A 23,047-nucleotide genomic window follows, 5' to 3' on the forward strand; every position below is an offset into this window, starting at 1 on the left:
CACCATCACACAGCATGCCTGAAGCGCTCCTTCATTTTACCCAACTTGCTTTAACTTTGTGTTTTATAATATAAAAATAGTTATTGAATTAACTAAACTATAATAAGTAATAGTATTCATAATAAAAAGAACTAAAACACCCTATTGAGTTTTATTATTTTCTACTTTTTGGATTTTTTGGCATTTTTATGATTTTTTGGATTTCATTTCATTTTAAAAATATTAAAAAAAAGAAGAAGAAGAGAAAAGACCGAAGAACCAGGTGATTGATTCAGATTTTAAAAATCACGTGCCACCCCCCCCCCCCTGCATTGTCTTCTTCCCTGCGAACGAGTCTCACAAACCCTACCCTCCTGGCTGTTGCATCCGCCACTACTGCACCATGCAGCTACCTACCGCTCTGCCCGGCCTCTGTCGTTCTCTGACCTTCGTCTGGTGACCTTGTCAACCAGTGAACTCAATGGAGAAATCCCCACTTCTTCTTCATTACAAGAAGGGTGCATGCAGCCATGCTTCCGTGCAGCTGTGCATGCCACCACTGGCCACACTGGGTTGTTGAGAAACTCAATCCCTCTCTCTTCTCCCCTCTTATTCTCTCTCTCTCTCTCTCTCTCTCTCTCTCTCTCTCTCTCTCTCAATCCTTTTATTGCATGCAAAACCCAGCATGACCTTGCCCATACTACCCCGGAACTCAGATGGACATCCATTGCCGGGGTTGTCAAGGGTGATCTCTTTCTCTAATTTTCTCTCTCTAACTCTAGCTCTCTATCACTCTTCCCTGCAACTGGCTATGGCAGCAGTGATGTGTTTCTGTGGTGGTTGTTACCACACTTGACCTATCACGAAGAGATTGATTTTCATGGCATTGAAACGCTAACCGTACATGCATCATCGAAGAAAACAAAGCAAGTTCATCATTCATACAAGTATGAGAATGGATAAAGAACACACCTTTTGATAAACCAAATCAAGAATTCATAATCTCATATGAAATCCCAACAAACCATAAACAGTGAACATGCTCATCTCATCACAAAACCCTATCTTTGAAATACATAAATTAGCATGCTAATGAATTATCAAAGCAAAGATTTGTAGATGGGTGTTACCTTCTTAAAAGATTAAGTTCATGCACCAATAAGAAATCAAGAAACCTTATGCTTTGAGTCTTTGCTTCTAATCTCCCAAAAACCCTAGCTATTGCGCGTTGGTTAGGCTGTTTTCTTACATGAGTCTCCTCCCTCAAACACAACGTGATACGTGAATTTTCTCCTCTCTCAAACTCAATGTGGGATTCCTCCCAGTTCTCCTTTACAAAAGTGAACGTGAGTTCTTCCGCCTACTCTTGCTTGTCTCCCTAATGCTCCTGTAGCTTCTATTTATGAAGATTGGCTAGGGTTTGCCATAAAACCATATATTTCTAAAAATACTCCTTAAAGACGAAGGAGCTTCCTTCCTTGTCGTAGACAGTGTTTGGTCACTGATTTTACCTTATTCTAAGCAAGGAGTGCTTAGAATAGACTAAGCATACTCAAGTAATCTTGCCAAATTGGCCTCCAACCCACAAAATATGGAATTGAAGCCCAAAATTGCCACAAATAAACACTGGGCTCTCCCCTTAACAAGGAAACATGAGCTATTCTCTAGTTTTGAAGGAACTGTTAGTTAAAACAAGTGTCCAGTCAAAATGATCATTGCCATAAACAAAAAGGATTGGGAGGGGGAGTGAGGTTCATTTGACCCCCCCCCCCATCTCTTTTTCTCTTCAAACAAACAGCTGGGAAACCCCCTTGTGCAGTGACCTGGATGCGCTCTGCCTCCTTTATGAGATTAGCATGGTGAGACAGCATCAATGGCATCAAACAAGTACCTTGATTCTCTCTCTCTCTCTCGTGAACGGACATAGGGAGAGAGATGGACTGCAGATGCTGTCGCCACCTGGGGCCAACAACATTTCTTTTACCTTCTGTTTAGCAAGCACTTTCCCTCTCCATTTTGTCTTTATTTTCCTTTACTTCTCCATTTTCTTGAATCTTCCCAAGAAATAAACTAGAGAAAATCCCCTCATTTTTTTTTTTTACCTCTTGGATTTTCTGAAAAAGGCTTAGTGCCTGAAACCTCATCTATCTTCTTTCTTTCCTTTCTTTTGTTTTCTGCTCCTCAGGCACCAAGTAAATACTCCATGGTATTTAGCATCTGAACTATAGTGTGCTATAGTTGATTGTTTCAGAATTGGGATTAATATTCCAAATTAGATGCACGCATAGATGTGTGGGAATTTTCAATCGAGAATCATCCTCCAGGCTCTATATTTCTTTCTCCGGCTTAGTGCTCGAAACCTCATCTATCTTCTTTCTTCCCTTTCTTTTGTTTTCTTCTTCCCAGGCACCAAGTAAATACTCCGTGGCATTTAGCATCTGAACTACAGTGTGCTATAGTTGATTGATTCAGAATTGGGATTAATATACCAAATTAGATGCATGCATAGATGTGTGGGAATTTTCAATTGAGAATCATCCTCCAGGCTCTATCCTTTTTTCTCCCTCTCATGGCTGTGTATTGCTTCTGCTTTCCGCCTATTTCCCTTGCCAGTTGCTTCCCTTTCTCCGAACTCAGCTGCTGTATCCAAGATTCCTCCTCCTCCCCCCCTCCCCCCCAAAGTTTGTCAATATACAGTACTGGGATTGGGGACAAGCAATTAATGTTTCAAATTTTCCTTAACTCTCTCTTGCTTCAGTTTCCCTAAAACTGCAGATTTGATGCATTGATGGGATGCATTCTTGATCTTTTGATCCTTGCCCTTTGTGACTGAAATTTGTTTCTATGTTCTTGCATGGGTGGGGTTGTCAGTGCCTAGAATCGAGCTTGGAGAGGGGCATGAGATCCTGAAAACCGAGACTGGCTTTGAATTAAATTTGAATTTTTTACTTTTCTACTCAAATCATAATTTCAGTGTCAACGGACTGTGTAACTCAGACTGGACTGCAATCGTTTATCTATTTTTCTGCATTATATTATTGACTCAAATTAATTGCAATTCTATTAATGATCTAAAATCAAGAAAAGAATTCAATCCTACAACAACAGAAATAAATCCAATTAAACGAGAGCCCAAGACACGCTGAACATATAGCATGCCTTAAGTAGGCCCTGTCAAAATAGGGTATGTACAATACATAAAAGTTATTTGTAACTGATAATATTGCATATATGATATTGTATCTTTTACCCTACTAATTTTATATGCTAATAATAACATAATAAAATTATACAAATAATATAAAAATTTATTTTCATAGCAGAATACATTGTTATAAATAAGTCTATATAATATGTTTAGCAATAAAATTTTTAATATTTTGAAATATAATAATGCAATATTACACAAACCTTGCAATTGTTCTTCAAGGATGGGATTTTGTGATCTAATATCTACCTAGTCAATGGTGCCTTCATTTTCCCACTAATAATCCATGGCAATGATAATTTCATTTTCCTACGAATAATCCATGACAATGATAATTTCAGATTCACTTACTATTTCTTCTTTTATATGATCACCTGTGTGGTCCCAGAGCAACAATAATTTCTACTTCCTATGACAGGCTTTCTCTAGGTCAAGAAAACCATGTGCAAATTCCTAACTTTTTGATTAGTCTCCTATTCAATAATGTTATAATTTTATGGGATAGAGTGGCTTTTCTAATTTCCTTTTGGACTTTGGCTTGAATTTTCTGGGGTGTCTTTGAATGATTTAAAAGAGATTTGGGCATCTCTTTTGTAGCTGTTGTTTCCTTTGTATTTGTTGGGGGACATCTTGTTGTCTGGCTCGCGTCTTTCTCTCTTTCTTACGCTGTGTTTGGGAGCATGGATTTCGGACCTTGGATTTAAAGTTGGGTGGATTTGGATAAAATTTGATACAATTTTGTCCAAACCCACACAAATCCAAACATAGGGTTAATAAATTTATTTTTGTAGCTAAAAACAAAATAACGTTGTAATGATTTTGTTTATTTCAATCATTTGAGTTAATGCATTTTTCTAATCAATCTCTTGTAATTATTGATTAATTTTATGCAGGACAGCTAGAAGACTGTAAGGAATTTTTCAGGACAATATATAGTTTTATTTACCTTCTAGGTACATGTTTGAAGCCACATGTGAGTACTAATTTGTTTAAAAACATTGAAGCTTAAAATATGTAGTTGGCTTGCTTTATTCTACTATTCACAATAATAATTTTTTCAGGAAAATTGTTGTAATAATTATTGCGTTGATTGTCCTATGTAAGGCATTGTTTGATACAGCTTTGGTGTAAAAGTGATTTTGTAGAACAATTTGATTGTAAGTGATCATCATTGATCTAAAATCACCTTGGGAGGAAGCATTATTAACTGGCTTCTACAAACGTGATTTTAGGTTTCAGTTTTACTTTCAACTCTAAGAATATGACTTATCAACTCTGAACTTCATTTATATCATGTATCTTGTCCGTCACTCATCAGTCCCTATTGCTGAAAAAATAGGATGATTGTGTAGCCTATAGGTGAGCATCAAATGTAAAACCTTGCCCAAAACTCTTATAAGCATAGATCTTGAAATTTTCAATTCTTTTGTTGACCATTTATCTAGATCTAACTGAAGGTGTGGCAATATAGTTTAAAGGATGAAAAAGGATGTGTATCATACTCTGAATTATTGGCATATGAACTTGTTGAATTGGTTGAGCTGTACTATATTTTTAGAATTGAAATGATCTTTTGCTGGTTGTTCCTAGCGCAACAGTCAAAAAGTTGGGCTGTTGAGCACAGGTGTGTGTTTTCAAGTCCTGAGACTGGCCACTTCATGCAATAGTGCTAGCTGTACCCAGATTGCCCTCCCAGAACCTTGCATAGTAAGATGATAGTTGGAGGAGGGGCTGCAGAGTAATGGCTTCTTAAAGAATCTTATGGCTCTGATATTTAGGGGTGGCAAAACGGGTTGACGGGTTGGATTCGGGCGGGTTATAAACGGGTCGGGGTTAAACAAGTTTGGGTTGACTTGTTTATTAACGGGTGACTAATAGGTAAGCCCAAAACCCGCCCATTTAATAAATGGGTCAACCATTTAAAAATATAATTTATTATTTTTTAACATATATATATATATATATATTAAAAAGAGCACTCCTCTCTCTCTCTCTCTCTCTCTGCACAACTAATTATTTTTGAAAAAATGATTTGGTCCTTCCCACTACAATGCCAATATTCAAGTAATAAGGGATTATCATATTCATGTTTACTGATTGATAAGACATACACTATGCAGTGCTTATCCGCTGCAATCTGCTTTGCTCCTCAGAGAAGCAACCTCACTTCTCTTTCGTTGAATACATCATTGAATCGCCATTTCTGCAAGCTCCGCTCTTCCACATCTACGCTGTTGCAAATGCGAATGCTGAGTTGATGAGCCATGTCTCTCGATATCTCCACCCTTGAAGCTAGGTCTCTCTCTCTCTCTCTCTCTCTCTCTCTCTCTCTCACTCTCTCTCACTGTCTCTCTCTCTCTCTCTTGGGATATCTTCGTTTAGTTATGGTGAACTACCATATATGCATATTTCTAAATCTACCGTGAGGGTCCTGTCCTGAGGCTGAGAGTGAGGGAGATTCGGAGATGGGTAGCCACTATCCAGGAGTCTGTGAGGCAGGGAGGCCATGCGTGAGGACTGCGTCCTGACTCCTGAGGCTGAGAGTGAGGGAGATCCGGAGATGGGTAGCCAATAGGGTTTCATTGTATAATGTGTATGTATATATATAAAATAATTTAAATGGGTCACCTGGTGGGTACTCGACCCAAACCGACCAAATATGTTTAATAAACGGGTCAGGTTCAGGTTGACTCGTTTATAAACGGGCCAGCTTATATTAAACCCAAACCCGGTTTAAACGGGCAAGTCACGGGTCACCTGTTGGGTTTCGACCCGTTTTGCCACCCCTATTGATATTGATGAGTCGTACAACCTGAGTTTAAAGGGATCTTTTCTATTGATCTTTTTTGTATGTGCTTCTAAAACTCAAAAAAATTCTTATGAATGAACTAATGAAGTTCCCTAACAAGGAATACCTTGGAATTATGAGAAAGTACTTATTTTTTGATTAAGGTTTTGATATACAATCAGCTCTTTGGTTGTTTGATATGCAGTTAGTTAAAAACTTAAAACTTTTTAGGGCAAAAACTAAATTTGTGAATAATTGGAGAACGTCAATAGTTTGTGAATAATATCTGGCTGGAGTGCTGTATATATGGATGATAAAGTAATTTTCTAACTGCTCAGAGGCTGGATTGGGAGTTGGGTGAGGGTATTGGGGTGGTTCTCACTCGGACACTCGTTATTTTGCATATAGATCAAACTAAAATATAAAACAAGCAATGGTAATTGTGGACCTTCATTGAAGCTCAAGTAGAAAAGCTTAACTGTTTGTTTTTAAAAAACATGTTTTGATAAGATGAAGAGAAATTTTCAATTCAAATTCCAAAAAATAAAATGAAAAAAAGATGATGACAAAAAGGTTGAAATGCGACAATTAAAATCTTATATATATGTTTAAAAGAAATAAAATCTTCAATCTTCGAAATGTGATTCTTAATGAAATGTCATGAGCCAAATTTCTTCAAGGCATTATGCTTTCTTGTGATTGCTTTTCTTGTGTGCATGTGATGGGTTATCATTGTGTAAATAGTAGTACAAATTTTGTTAATTGAGTGTCAATGCCTTAGTGTAGAATGGGAGTATGACTTCTTGGTCATTTTGATGTTTCTTAGTGTTAGAGTTAAAATAGCATATAAAGCTCCTTAGGGGAGGGCGAGTGTTTATCAGTCTTGTAAAGCTAAATGTGTTTAGCCTACTTGCCTCCCTCGCTAAACACACGAGGCTTATAGAGATGGTGTTAAATGAATTTTTCTTCAATGTTTACCACGTGCTTGTCATTTGCATACATAAAATGCTTGCTACTTCCACTTTTCGATCAATTGCTATGAATTTGTGGTAAATCACAGTCTATTTTGGCTAACTAGTTAAGCAAGAATGCTAAAGTGTCGCATGACCCTTCACAACGTATGAAGTGTTTGGCCAGTGACAGTTGGTATCAGAGCCCGATTAATTGTTATGTGAATTTAGTTTCCTTCATATTGTGGGTTTGTGTTAAGCATTGGTAAGAGACCATGCTAGCCAATATCGAAAGAATTAAGGCACTAGATGTGCAAAGTGATTCAGCCAACCATTTAGCCGTGGAGATAGCTAAACTTATTGAATGTATTGATGTATTGGAGGGATCGTAAAAACATCAACATGGTTCCATGGTGATGTTAGAGGACTTCAACACTACTAAAGAAGCATTATAGATCCGGTTAGGGGATTTCAATGCCAAGATGAACTTGATGGTTTGTGCTATAGAAAACTCCAACTTTATGGGGATAGGGTATGGAAGAAAAAAGGTGTCAAAACCCAAAGCGTATAGGGGTGCCCGTGATGCCAAGGAGTTGGAGAACTTTTTATTTGACATGGAGCAATAATTTTGAACAATGAGGAATGAGTTAGAGGAGGCAAAATTATCCATGGCTACTATGTACTTGAGTGGTGATGCTAAGGTGTGGTGGCATGCCAAGTTTGAAGAGATACAAAATGAACAATGTGTAATTGATTGTGGGGCAAACTTGAAGAGAGAGCTCAATGCCTAATTCTTTCCTGAGAATGTTGAGTACAATGCTTGTCATAAACTACAAGACCTTAAGCACATTGGAACAATCAAGGAGTATGTGAAACAAAATCTTTGCTTTGATGTTGGAGAGGGACAAATTAGAAAACTATTTTCTTAAGGGGTTGAAATCGTGAGCAAGGGCATAACTTAATTGACAAAGAGTTCAAGATTTGCCTTCCGCATAGGCTGTTGCAAAATGCTTGATTGACTATGCTTGAAAGAGATTCACAATGTCCAAAAAGAGCGCTAGGGGTGGAAACAACGGGAAGCCTTTCATGGAGGGCAAACCTAAAAGTACGAGAGTCAACACTAAGGCATCAACTTCAAAAGAAGTTTTGTCATCTTGATTGTTTAGCACATCTAGTGGTAAGGTTAAGATGACATGTTTCTTATCTTAAGGCCCTTATAGAGTTGCTGATTGTTCTCACAAGTGATCACTTAATGTCTTGCAAGCTTCCACTGCAAAAGAGGCACTAGAAGATGGTGAGGATGAGTAGGAAACCCCGAGGATGGGTGCATACGGTTACTTGATGCATTGAAGAGGTAGAAGAAAGAACCTAAAGTTATCCGAGCAAAAGGTTTAATGTTTGTGGACCTGAAGATTAATGGGAAGAACTCCTGCGTTATGGTGGATACTAGGGCTATCTATAACTTTGTCTCACGGGTAGAAGAGTAAAGACTCAACTTCAAATTTTGAGGACTCAAGACGCATGAACGTGGTTAAAGCAAGTAACTGAGAAGCATGGATAATAAGAGACACGTGAATTTCACAGCTATGCTAATAAATGATTCCATGTGATATTTGGAATGGAATTCTTGAGGGAAACTAAGGTTTTACCGATGCGCTTGCTAGTTCCCTTTGTCTAATGGGAGACCATCCTTTCATGGTGCAAGCCGTTGCGAAGAAAGGAGATGATCAAAAGTTCCTCTCTACAATTATGCTCAATAAGGGATTGAGGAGGGGTGAATAGACATATCTTGCCATGGTAGTGGTAGATGAAGACGTAGCCCAAGCGTATGTCTGCTGCCACCCAAGTTGTATTGGATAAATACAAGGTTGTGATGCCAGACAAGTTACCTCACAACTTGTCTCCATGATGGGTTGTAGAACATGAGATTGAGTTGTTACCAAGGGTGAAGCCGCTTGCTAAAGAGCCATATTGGCTGGTGCTTCCAAAGTTAGCAAGATATTAAGGGAGCAACTTGATGAGTCATTGGAAGCGGGCTATATACATCCTTCCAAATCACTTTTTGGAGCATTGGTGTTGTTTCAGAGGAAACATAATGGGAGCATGCTATGTATGTGGACTACTGTTTGCTTAATAGGGTGACTATGTGCAACAATTACCTCATTCTATTGATTAATGATTTGTTTGATCAGTTAAGTTATGCCAAGTTGTACAAGTTAAGCTTGTTTAGTAAATTATGCTTGCCTTTGACCGCTTGTCTTGTATGCATGAGATGGGTTGCCATCGTATAAATATTAGTATAGGTTTTATGCTTTGAATGCGTTTATGCCTTAGTGTAGAATGGAAGTATGACTACTCGGACAGTTTGATATTTCCTAGTGCTAGAGCTAAAATAACATATAAAGCTTTTTGGGGCAGAGTAAGTGTTGATCAGTCTTGTAAAACTTACTAGCATTGTTATACATGGTTAGCTTGTTTGCCTCCCTCGCAAAACACATGTTACTTAAGGAAATGTTTGTTAATGAATTACTTTGATTTAATTTTTATCACTTGCTTGTCATTTGCTTTCATGAATTGCTGCTTGCTAAAGGGCTATATTGGATGATGCTTCCAGAGTTAGCAGAGTTGGGGAAGCAACTTGATGAGTTATTGGAAGCGGACTATATATGTCCTTCCAAAGCACCGTTCGGAGCACCAGTATTGCTTCAGAGGAAACATAATGAGGAGTATGCAGATGTGTGTGGACTATCGTGCGCTCAATAGGGTGACTATGCGCAATAAGTATCCCATTCCATTGGTTGCTGATTTGTTTGAGTACTTAAGTCATGCCGAGTACTTTACCAAACTTGACTTGTGGTTAGACTATTATCAGGTGAGGATTGCAAATGGTGATGAACCAAATGCTACTTCTTTGACACAGTATGGGGCATATGAATTGGTGATGCCCTTCAAGTTGATGAATGCGCCAGTGACATTTTGTACATTGATAAACCAAGTATTTCATGAATACTTCGACAAGTTTGTCGTGGTATACTTGGATGACATGTTGTCTACAGTTCTACTTTGGAGGAACATGAAGTGCATTTATGGAAGATGTTTGATAGATTGAAGGAGAACAACCTTTATGTGAAGAAGAAAAGTGTTCTTTCGCTTAACGTAGCATCAAATTCCTTGGTCATGTGATCGAGCAAGGTTGTACTCGTATTGATATGGAGAAGGTGAGAGCTATTCATGATTGGAAGATCCAATAATAGTGAAGGAGTTGCTTTCCTTTTCTAGACTAGCCAACTACTATCATAAGTTTGTGGAGGGTATAAGGTATTTGAGGAGAATTGCCCTGTTAATAGAACTACTGAAGAAGGGTCATAGGTGGAACTAGACAGAGAAGTGCCAAGGAGGATTTGATGACTTGAAGGAAGCCATGATGTGAGATCCGGTCCTTGCTCTTTTGGACATCATGAAGCCCTTTGAGGTACATTGGACTATGCCGTTGGTGGAGTCTTATTACAAAATGGCCATCAATAGCACATGAGAGTCGTAAGCTTGGTGAAGTAGAGTAGAAGTACACAAATCAAGAGAAGGAGATGCTAGTCCTCACACATTCCCTTCATCTATGGCGACATTACCTACCTAGCTTGAAGTTCATGGTGAAAACAGATTACTTAGTTGTCAGTCACTTCTTTGCACAACCAAAGTTATCACCCAAGCAAACTTGTTGGCAGGAAATCTTGGTGGATTTTGATATCTTTATTTGAGCACAAGGCGGGGTAGATGAACCAAGTCATAGATGCATTGAGCAAAAAGGCAAAGTTTATGACCTTACAAATGATAACTCACTTGACAATAAGGTTCCCATGACAATGTAGGGAGTGCATCAAGGAGAACCTTGCTCAAGATTGAGTTGCTTAAGACCTCATGAAGTTAGCAGAATAGGGCAAAGCGTGCCCGTTTTGGTTAGAAGATGGATTGCTGATGACGCATGGTAACCGGATCTTTGTGCATTAAGTTGGAGATCTGAGGAAGACATTGCTGAGTATCATGACACGATGTGGTAGGCTATCTGAGATGGCACTTCTCTTTCCATTGTTGAAGAGAGGTATTATTGGCTATACATGCATGATGAGGTGGTCGAGTATACCTTAACTTGTCTCACTTGCCAGCATGAGAAGGTGGAGCGAAAGGAGATTGTATGGCTGCTAGAGTCCTTTCTAGTACCTATAGACCGTAAGAGAATGTCTCACTTGACTTCATCACCAACTTGTCGAGAGTTGGGTCTATAATCGTGGTTATAGACAAATTTTGGAAGTACGGTACATTTATATCTGCACCGAAGTATTGTTCATCAGAGGAGACAACCCACTTTTTTTTTTTTCAAACATGTGGTTAAATATTGTGGTGTTCCCCAAGACATTGTTAGTGACTATGACTCAAGATTCATAGGCAAATTTTAGATAGAACTTTTCAAAATCCTTGGTTTGAAGCTTGACATCTCTTCCAGCTACCACCTAGAGATGGATAGATGGAGAGGTTCAATGGGTTAGTAAAGGAGTACTTGCACCATTTCGTCAACACCAATAAGAAGAATTGGGTGTAGCTCCTCAACATGGCTTAGTTCTGTTTCAATGCTCAAAAGAGATCAACAACCAACAAGAGTCTTTTTGAGCTTATTATAGGCCAGCAACCGTTTTTACCTCACATAGTGGATAAGTTGTATAGAGGATAGAGTCTGAGAGCATACATCTTCACCAAAGAATGGATACAAAATGTAGAGATTGCCCGAGCTTACCTGGAAGAAGCTTCCAAGCATATGTAGAAGTGGATGGATCAAGGGAGAAGACCGTAGCACTTCAACATAGAAGACTTGTTGCTTGTTGAGCTCCATCTAGAATGAATCAGGTCATTACGAGTTCGAGATAGGAGACTACTTCATGAATATAAAGGAACAGTTCCCATCTTGGCTAAAGTCGGGATGGCCTTTTATATGGTAGATCCTCTAGCTTGTATTAAAGTGCATCTTATGTTTCATGTTAGCTACCTCTAGCCATTCAATGTCGACATTGAAGACCTAAGCATAAGTCAATCAACCAAAGCACCACTAAAGACAGCATAGCCTGATAGAAGAGAAGTTGAAATTATTGTTGGCCTAGCAAGGCTAACGAATCTTATTTTGATGATAACAAATCAAGGGAATTTAACACGTGTTGGTTAAAGTGAAAATTGTTTTAGGAAACAAACATATAAGTTCAAGATTGATTGTTTAAAATGCTCACAAGGCTTATCAAAGGAGAAGGCTTATACTCCAAAGACAATCAAATGAAAGCTTACCGGAGATTGAAGCTTGGAGTTAAAGAGAGATGAAAGCTAAATGAATATTGAAGCATAGACAACACTAATGAAGCTTGAAGCATATTGAGACATGAAGTCTAGATGGACTCAAAGAAATGGAAAAGCATGAAGACATAGTGCTTAGAGCATTTAAGTTTAAGAAGTCTCATGTAAGTACTTCATTCAATATCAATACGGATATATGAAGCTCTTTAGGATACATTATATACTTAGAGATCAATTTTTGAAAACCCCGGAAAATGATTTTTTAAGTCACATTTGAGTTTTTCAAAAATTAAAGGTTCAAAGTATTTGAAGAATTGAAAATTGTGAAAATTTGACGGCTCAGCCGACTGACCCAACAAGCCCAGTCGACTGACATTTTTAATTCTAATTTTCTGCTCAAACAGAATGGACTCAGTCGACTGACCTAGCCGACTGACCCCAAACAGAATAGGCCCAGTTGCTTGCCGAAATTTTAAATTTTAAATAGCAATGGGAAATTTCCAAAAATAAGTTTTTGAATTCTATACGTTATAAAAACTTGGAAACTCTCCAAGAAATGTGGGAAACAAGGAATTACTTTCTAAAACTCTATAAATACTTCCTAAACCCAAGGATTTTTACACACCAAGCAATACAATCAGCATTCAAGCATTCATATTAAAAACTCTTCTAAAGCTCTCTCTTGTTCAAACTCTTGTTGAAAAATACTACTGATATTCAGCTGATCAAAAGCCTACAGTTCTTGATTTTCTACTACGTTTCAAAATTCTAAGAAAGAACCTCCAGTGATAAACTTTCTTGAGCTTCATATCTTCTTTATTTGATATTTGATTTGAAGTATGTTAGTGCTCTAACTTATACTAATCAACTCTGTTTTGAGAGTGTCTTTGTACACCAAGAATTTGTTCTTGTTCTTGTAGTTTTTTGACGGTTCAAGGTTGGCTGGATCGTTGTACCAAGTGTGGGGTATCGCTTGGAGAGGGGGTTCCACCCTAAAGGAGGGATTGTAAACTGTTTGTTCTGCTCGGAAAGGAACGACATAGTGGAATCCTTAGGTGGTCTTGCCTAAGGCGAGGACGTAGGCTATGTATAAGCCGAACCTTGTAAAAATCTTGATCTCACTCTCTACACTTTCTCTTTAAATTTTTGCATAAATAAATTGTGTGGTGTGTATTTAAGGGCAGGAAGTTAAAAGCTGAGATTGAGAAGACTTTTAATTTACGAGAGTACGTTGATTAATCTTTTGCGGAAATCTTAAAGAGTGTACGTTGATTAATTATTTGCGGAAACCTTCGTTAAAAGGAAGCAAACAAAATTTTAAATAGGGCTTTAATAAAAATCAATACAGGGCTTTCATTCAAACTCTACTTTGAGCTTTTGCAGACGCTGAATATTGTAAAGTGCTGCAGCTTATACATTGGTATTTTGATTGGTTGATTAATTGATTATTTGGTTGGTTGATTAATTGATTGTTTGGTTGGTTGATTGTCATTGAATTGTGTTGAAATTGAATTTTGAGTTGATCAAATTAAGAATTAAAATTAAACAACTCTTGTATGTTTGCTGAATTTACTAAAGGTTGTAAATTTGTAAAAATAAACTTAAAAGAAAATTTTATAAACCCAATTTACCCCCCCTCTTGAGACTATACCTTAGTTTTCAATTGGTATCAGAGCCATGTTATAGCAAATCTTAAATAGAAGCTATAAAAAGATCTAAATGGCACACATAGGCGTCGCTCCCTTTGGAGAGGATCAATCCTCAACCAGACCTCTGATCTTTTGTGGACTTAACTATACATTCTAGAAACAAAGAATGAGGATTTACCTTCAAACCATGGATTGGAAAGCATGGAGGGTTGTCACACATGATGATTTTATCCCTACCAAGCTTGTAGATGGAAAAGAAGTACCTAAAGAAGAAAAAGACGTGACCGAAAATGACCATAAGATGTTACAAGTCAACTCAAGTGCTATAAAGGCCTTATATTGTGCTCTTGATAGAAGTGAATTTAATAGGGTCATGGCTTGCAGAACAACAAAAGAAATTTGGTACAAACTAGAGGTAACCTATGAAAGTACCATTGATGTAAGAGACAATAGAATTGACATGTTGACTAGTGAATATGAAGTTTTTAGGATGAATGTAGATGAATCTATAACAAATATGTATACTAGGTTCACTCATATCATAAACTCTCTAAATGCCTTAGGGAAAATTTATTCTACTTATGAGATGATTCAAAAAATCCTTAGAGGTCTTCCACCCATTTGGGAACCTAAAGCTACAGCAATTACGGAAGGAAGAAATCTCAAGAATACCTCACTAGATGAACTGATTGGATCCCTTCTCACCTATGAGATGACAATTAACGAAAGAAGTGGAAAATCTAAAGCCCAAGAATCCATTGCATTTAAAGCCTCAAACGAAAGCTCTAGTGATAAAGATGAAGAAGAGATGGATGTAAATGAAATAACCTTCATAACCAAGAAACTTGCAAAAATTCTTAGAAAGAAGAATAAATTTACAAGAAAAATCCGGAACTCAAAATCAGATGAAGATGAAGAAAAGGAAATCAATAAGAAGAAAACAAAGGTTGAATTTCCAGCATGTTATAATTGTAAGAAAGTTGGACACATAAAACCGGATTGTTCACAGCTTAAGAAGGATTCCAAGAAGAAAAAGAAAAAGGCAATGAAGGCCACTACATGAGATAATATAAGTACAAGTAGTTTAGATGGTGAATCAAGTGACCAAGAGGTTGCTTGCTTTATGGCATGGGACAATGATGAAGAACAAAGCTCCTCATCCAAATCATTTAATGATTCTTGTGATGATTCATCTGATGAATCCAATTATAAGAGTATGCCATCTTATGAAGAATTACAAAGTGAACTATTCAAGGTTCATAAGATTCTAGTTAATATGACTACAAGATACACATCATTGAAAAATAAGAATAAAGCTATAATGAAAGAATTGGAATCTCAAAAACTTGCTGAAAGAGAAAAAGATTTAAAATCCAAGAGATTAGAAAGTAAGAATGAAAGGGTGATAAAAGAATTAGAAGATCTAAAATCCCAAACTTCCATTGATAATGAGAAAAATCTATATATTTTTGAACTAAAAAAAAAATCAGCAAGATGTCTCAAGATCAAGTAAAACTACAAGAAAAGGGTAAACATACACAAGACTTAGAATTATGTGATCTTAAAAGTAAAATTGAGGATCAAGCCAAAATCATCTACAATTTCACTAAAGGAAAAGAAAATCTTGATAAAATGATTGGCGCACAAAGAATGTTCTTGAATAAAGAAGGTATAGGATTCAATAGAGTTGAGAATATGAGGAAAAAGAATCTCTACATGGGGTACTTTGCAAAAGCCTCCAAAGATTATGCTAGCATCTCTTTAAATGCTTACACACATATCACATGTTTTCTATGTAAGAAGAAATGACACATTAAGTTTGAATGTCCATTAAAGAGGAAGGGAATGAAAACTAGACAAGTCTGGAGAATAAAAGAAACATCGCTTGCTAAACCATTTAGACCCCAGAAAGTATAGGTACCTAGATAAAAGGCCTAGTTCACAAACTAAGGACTTCAAAGATATTAGGATTAGCCATTCACTTTTTAGAAAATAAGAAAACCACTTAATTCAATTTAATACAAGAATATTGAACTAGTTGAAATGAAGAAAACTTAAAGAAAAACTCATAAGCTTATTGACGACTATAACATTGAAACAAATGAATACAAAAATGACATTGTTGGCCACAAATCAAGAAAGCTTGGATTGTACAAGGCTTAACTTAAAAGGTATTGAGATTTGAAAAGTCATATAAATTTTGGTATTCATATGTAAAAGAATTATCTGAAATCAAAAGAAAGAAAATCTGAAGCAAATTGAGCTTATTGCATAAGAATTCAAATAAGGAATAAGGATAAATCTTTGAAGAAAGCATGCGCATGGCATGATGAATAATGGATGACCATGTTTTGATTGAAATATATGCCGACTTATGGACCTTGTTACTGTAATCTAAATCGGAATTTTTTTTTGGTCTTTAGTACTTTTGCATGATATTTCTTTTGGCTTATTTTTTTTTTGTTGATATAAAAAGGGGGAGAAAATTTAGGAAAACTGAACGTAAGCAAACTGAGCATGAGCATGAGCATGGCATGATAAATTCAAAAGCATGATTGATAATCCTGACACCTTCATGAACACATAGTTTATACTTCATGAATGAAATTATAAATTTATTGAATATGAAATATATTTCATTCAGGGGGAGTTAGATTTGTTATGTAATGATATCATGACTCATGGAAATTACGGAAAAATCTGATATAAAATTGCTTGTATTTTATCATGTTATTTTGGAGACTTATTGTCTATCTTTTTATGCATAATGAATGCAAAGTTTTTGTTTTGTGCTTTCACTTGATATATAATTTTGCTTATGGTTGCTCTTTGCCTTAGCATTTGTATATTTTTTCTTGATATCTTACTTTTTTTGATTGATGTCAAAAGGGGGAGAAAAGTCTTGAGCAAAAATGAATGTAACATTGAGATATATTCTGATATGCTGATATGAGATATAATATGGGGTATATTTTTTTTGTGTTAAAAATATGCTTCTTGTAAGGGGGAGCCTTATCAAGGTTCACTCACTTTTTGCTCCTTATTTGTCATCATAAAAAAGGGAGAGATTTTTGGTCTAGCAAAGCTTACGAATCTTATTTTGATGATAAAAAATCAAGGGAATTTAACATGTGTTGGTTAAAGTGAATATTGTTTCGGGAAACAAACATATAAGTTCAAGATTGAGTGTTGACAATGCTCACAAGGCTTATCAAAGGAGAAGACTTATACTCCAAAGACAATCAAATGAAAGCTTGCCTGATATTGAAGCTTGGAATTAAAGAGAGATGAAAGCTAAATGAATATTGAAGCTTAAACAACACTAATGAAGCTTGAAGCGTATTGAGACATGAAGTCAAGATGGACTCAAAGAAATGAAAAAGCATGAAGACTTAGTGCTTAGAGCATTTAAGTTTAAGTCTCATGTAAGTACTTCATTCAATCAATATGGATATATGAAGCTCTTTAGGATACATTATAGACTTAGAGACCAATTTTTGAAAACCCCGAAAAATGATTTTTAAAGTCACATTTGAGTTTTTCAAAAATTAAAGGTTCAAGGTATTGAAGAATTGAAAATTGTGAAAATTTGATAGCTCAGCTGACTGACCCAACAAGTCCAATTGACTGACATTTTTAATTCTAATTTTCTACACAGACAGAATGGACTCAGTTGACTAACCCAACCGACTAACCCCAAGCAGAATAGGCCCAGTCGACTGACCTGCGGAAATTTTAAATTTTAAACAGCAACTGGAAATTTTCAAAAATAAATTTTTGAATTCTAAATGTTATAAAAATTTAGGAAACACTCCAAGAAACATGGGAAACAAGGAATTACTTTCTAAAACTCTATAAATACTTCCTAAACCCAAGGATTTTTACACACCAAGCAATACAATCAGCATTCAAGCATTCATATTAAAAACTCTTCTAAAGCTCTCTCTTGTTCAAACTCTTGCTAAAGAATACTACTAATATTATGTTGATCAAAAGCCTACGGTTCTTGATTTTCTATTGTGTTTCAAAATTCTAAGAAAGAACCTCCGGTGATAAACTTTCTTGAGCTTCATGTCTTCTTTATTTGATATTTGATTTGAAGTATATTAATGCTCTAACTTGTACTAATCAGCTCTGTTTTGAGAGTGTCTTTGTATACCAAGAATTTGTTCTTGTTCTTTTAGTTTTTTGACGGTTCAAGGTTGGCTGGATCGTTGTACCGAGCGTGGGGTATCGCTTGGAGAGGGGGCTCCACCCTAAAGGAGGGATTGTAAACGGTTTGTTCTGCCCGGAAAGGAACGGTGTAGTGGAATCCTTAGGTGGTCTTGCCTAAGGCGAGGACGTAGGTTAGGTATAAGCCGAACCTTGTAAAAATCTCGGTCTCACTCTCTACCCTTTCTCTTTAAATTTATGTATATATAAATTGTGTGGGGTGTATTTAAGTGCAGGAAGCTAAAAGCTGAGATTGAGAAGACTTTTAATTTAGGGGAGTACATTGATTAATCTTTTGCGGAACCTTAAAAGGAGTACGTTGATTAATCGTTTGCGAAAATCTTAGTTAAAAGGAAGCAAACAAAATTTTAAATAGGGCTTTAATCAAAATCAATTCAGGGCTTTCATTCAAACTCTACTTTGAGCTTTTGCAAACGCTGAATATTGCAAAGTGCTGCAACTTATACATTGGTATTTTGATTGGTTGATTAATTGATTATTTGGTTGGTTGATTGTCATTGAATTGTGTTGATATTGAATTTTGGGTTGATCAAATTAAGAATTAAAATTAAACAACTCTTGTATGTTTGCTGAATTTACTAAAGGTTGTAAATTTGTAAAAAAGGACTTAAAAGAAATTTTTAAAAACCCAATTCACCCCCCTCTTGAGACTACACCTTAGTTTTTAATTATCATTGTAGACAGAGAGTTCACATCATCAAGGAAGAGGCGACACTAGTTTTTAGTGGAATGGAGAGGTCTTGAAGACGAAGAAATCAGCTAGACATTAGGAAGATTTGCAACCATTCACGGACAAAGTTGAATAGTATCTAGCATCAAAGTTTACGATGACGTTAACCATATAAGTGGGAGAGAATGTCACTAGCTAGGTTTGTATATTGCCCGTGACAGCTTGTCTTGCGTGCATGATATGGGGTACCATCAAGTAAATATCAATGTCACTGCCTTAGTGTAGAAGGGAGTATGCCTACTTGGCCATTTTGATGTTTCCTAGTGCCAGAACAAAAATAGCATATAAAACTCTTTAGGGGACAATGATTGTTCATCAGTCTTGTTAAATCCACTAACATGTGTTAAACATGTTTAGCCCCCTTGCCCCCTCGCTATGTTGCCTATAGAGGTGGTGTTAATGAATTATGTTGCTTCAATGTTTACCACGCACTTTTCGTTTGCTTACATGAATTGCTTACTGCTTTCGCTTACTTTTCATTCAACTATGTTTGGTAGATTGTGGTAAACTACGGCTAACTAGTTAAACAATAGTGCTTCAGCTAGTGCCACATGGCCCTTCACAAGGTGTGAAGTGTTTGGCCCATGACACTAAGCTAAACCAACCAAAAGAATTCATAGTTTCCATGGGATTATGATACAAGTGTCATGACCTACATAACTTATTTTTCACATACATTTCTCAAGTAGCAGCACTAAACCAATTAAAATTGTTATGCATGTTTGAAATTTCTCATATTTTTGTATTTCTATTTTTGTTTTTCAGTACCCTATCAAATAATGTCAGAGAGGGAGAGGCATGATGTTGGTGTTCTCTTGCACCTGATTCTAACTGTGTTGTATCAATGTTGCCTGCTGAAACTGTGTCTTTAGCTAACCTTTTTCTTGTTGATATTCTAATTAATTATATGAAATGATCAATAAATTGAGTTTTCTTGTTTACTGCACCAAACACATAACTACAGGAGGTTTAAGATTGTTTACCATTTTGTATCTCCTGATGTTGTGCTCAAGTATTCAACCAGTGAATTTGCTCAAGAGCATGCTTTTTTATTCTAAAAAAACATGTGTCCAATTGCGAAGGTGGAAGGCACCACTCTGCGATTTTGTAGCACCGTACCATACTGTTACAATTAAGCAGTAATTAAATGCATGTAGTAAGACTATGGTGAATTCTCTCGTGTATTTTGCTTTATGTAAACAAGTCATTCAATTTCCTTATTTATACATTTAATCTGAAAGCCAGATTGTGGTCAATGTTATTCTTTTAAATTTTCTTGATTTTCTTGAATTATATTGTCATGTTGTTTGATATGCCCTTTTAGCATGCCTTTGTAAGTGTGATATCTACTTGCTTTCTATTATGTGTGTATTTCAAGATTGTTGGGGGCACAACATGCATATAATTGTACCGCATTAATTACCTTTACACAGGTAGCTATTTTGGACGGCATTACCATGGGTGGTGGGGCTGGGGTTTCAATTCCGGGGACATTCCGCCTTGCAACCAACAAAACTGTATGTAACAAGGACTAAAGCACTTGTCATCGTATTTTACTGTCTTCTTGTTCATTTATTTTACCTTATTGTTTATTCTTTATTTTTGGTAGTGTTTTTGACAATGCCTTCAATGACCTCACAAGATCCTGTCAAGTTTCACTCGATGTTTTTATGGGCCACTGATCGGAGTGGGAACTGGTCCCTTTTCTTGTCGATGTTAAGCACAAATTTTTAATTGTACAAAAACCAAAACCAGTTTTGAAGAAATAAACATAGATTCGATCAGGAAAATCTCTAAGTAGAGAAGAATGGTGGTGCAGCTATTTTAGATACGGTGATCAAGGGAAAGAGAGAGAGAGAGAGAGAGGATGACTTACCAATATGCTAATTTAGTTTTGGAGTACAATTCATCATTATTGGCTTGTTTGCAACTAAGAGAACATTTGCATGAAGAAGTTGAGTGTAAAAGAAGAAGAAGAAGATAGATCTGAAGATTTAAACAGGAGCAGTTCAATTGATGTGTCAGTGGAGATTAAAATCATGAGAGGGTGTAGAAACCAAATGACCACACTTGGAAAAATCTAGATGGGTATTCACTTCATCTTGTCTGCTTGTTTTGTGTAAGTTACATCTCTAAGTATGCGTAGAAAGTGAAGTCTGAAACACCATTGTTTACATCATGGTTGAACCATCCATTCCAAACTGGCCAGACCAGCCAACCTGGAGCCTGGACAGCCGCCAGGTTTCTTTCCACTCCAAGTTTAAAAATATCTACTTTTTTATTCAATATTTGAGCTATTGTCTATTTCCATGTCATGCAGTGTTTGACAAAGCTCAGATATAGCCAAGGCATTTGGGCTTGATCTGGCAAGACATAAGCCTAAATATTTTGAAGCCAGTATAAATTAGGATGTCAATAAACAAAATGTTGTAGGAATTTTATTTATAAATAATGAGGAGGACAAAAGTGCTTCCCACCTCAGGTGAGGAGGTGAAAAGCTCACTTGTGAATCAAGTGACTAGCCCTGCAACTTTGTAAAAAATTTCCTTTCACTCAACAAAGTGCTGCATACATATTAATGTGTTTTGGAAGTTAGTTGCACATAGATTTAAACTTAAGGTAAAAATGCATAAATAAATAAATAAATAAATAAATAAAATAGAACTTGGGGCATAATATCTATTGGAGTCAGCTTGATAGTCTTGCATCCTGCAGTCTTGTCCTTCACCACCATGATGCATACTCCCATTGAAGGGGGCATAAGACTTACTTTTGAAGTCTGAAGACAATTTTTTTGTTGCCTTCTTTTGAGGTACATGACCACTGCCTTTGATGTTGCACTTTCAAAGGCATCACCTACGTGATGGTACCAAAGGACACCTTGTTCCTTTATGTAATGATTGCTTATGTAGAACAGGTTGTAGCTTTGCGCAGCCTGATTTCAACTGACTCAAAGTTGCCATTTGGAAGCTGTAGATTTTATTAGCTATGTGATCAACTCCCTCAAAGTTGACTATTTGGAAGCCGTAGAGGCTGTGCAAGAAAAAGAAATAAATTCTTTATAGAAGCATTTTCCCTCAAGTTCCTGTGTGGCAGGGATGATTTTTGAATGTTTTCGTTTTTGTCATGCAATTATTTATGTATATGATAGATATGTTTATGTGTCGCTGTGGCTTTTTGGTTTGCCCATCACTTCCAATGCATGCCTTAATATATTAATTAATTTTCTCATTGTACACTGAAGAATTTCATTTGGATGGATGGGATGCCTGAACTTTACTGAACCTCACTTATACCAATGATGCAAAAGGGTTTGTTCAAATTATTTTCTCCTTGTACTTGCAGTACCCCATCCAAAGGCTGGATTCAATGTTAAGGGTCAACAATGATTATATTACTTGTTTGTTCCCTCCATATACTGGTGGAAATAATGATGAATTTTGCATCTGTTTCAGTTTCCTATTGTGTTTTTGCTTCATGTTTACTTTTTTGTCCTTGCCGAGTGCAGGTTTTTGCCACACCTGAAACATTAATAGGTTTCCATCCAGATGCTGGTGCATCCTTTTACCTGTCACATCTACCTGGTCACCTTGGTAAGTCGACAGCTTATTTTAGTGGCTAATGACAGTTGCATATTAAATGGAAAAGCCATTTATAATTCATTTAGTGTGTCTAAAAGGGGAAGTTTTTTGTTTATTTCTTCTGGTTCATTTACTTGTATGATAAGCAAGATTATTTTGTTGCAGTACTTGCAGCATTGTTGTCGCACATACATGTGCATGCTTTTGCTTACAAAATGTATTTTTATACATCTTAATTTTTTTGGTTGTGATTAGAAACAACTCCCAGAAAGAATAAATTGAATGGCCATCGAAATGGGTTTTTGGTTCCTAGTTTCTTTGAGCTTTATGTTGGCTCTTTTTTAGCTTATCTTACAAGTAGATAATTTTTTGTATCTGTTCTTTTGTTTTTACTCTATTTTAAATGGTCATTTGGTTCACTTTAAACACTGGTCTCTAAGCAAATTGCATGACGATTCTTCGTATAACTTACAAGTACATTGCATTGTGAATTCTAATTTGCAAGGAGAAAGTGATGACCTTGAAGTTGATTCTAGCCACATTTTTAATCCATAACTAGGATGTGATCTTGGATCCACAATTATCAATGTTTTTACAC

At 36.4% G+C, this 23,047-nt stretch overlaps 1 protein-coding gene across 1 annotated transcript in view; it reads left to right on the forward strand.

Annotated features, from left to right (window-relative positions):
* LOC131165986 (3-hydroxyisobutyryl-CoA hydrolase-like protein 1, mitochondrial) overlaps positions 1 to 23,047 on the forward strand; it is a 46,744-nt gene that overhangs the window by 12,610 nt on the left and 11,087 nt on the right. The window contains exons 5-7 of the mRNA XM_058124189.1: positions 4,081 to 4,160; positions 20,302 to 20,385; positions 22,377 to 22,461. Of these exons, the coding sequence (XP_057980172.1) occupies positions 4,081 to 4,160; positions 20,302 to 20,385; positions 22,377 to 22,461 (249 nt within the window). The remainder of the gene's footprint in view (positions 1 to 4,080; positions 4,161 to 20,301; positions 20,386 to 22,376; positions 22,462 to 23,047) is intronic.

This window comes from Malania oleifera, chromosome 10 (genome assembly GCF_029873635.1).
Source record: "Malania oleifera isolate guangnan ecotype guangnan chromosome 10, ASM2987363v1, whole genome shotgun sequence".
Lineage (NCBI taxonomy): Eukaryota > Viridiplantae > Streptophyta > Magnoliopsida > Santalales > Ximeniaceae > Malania > Malania oleifera.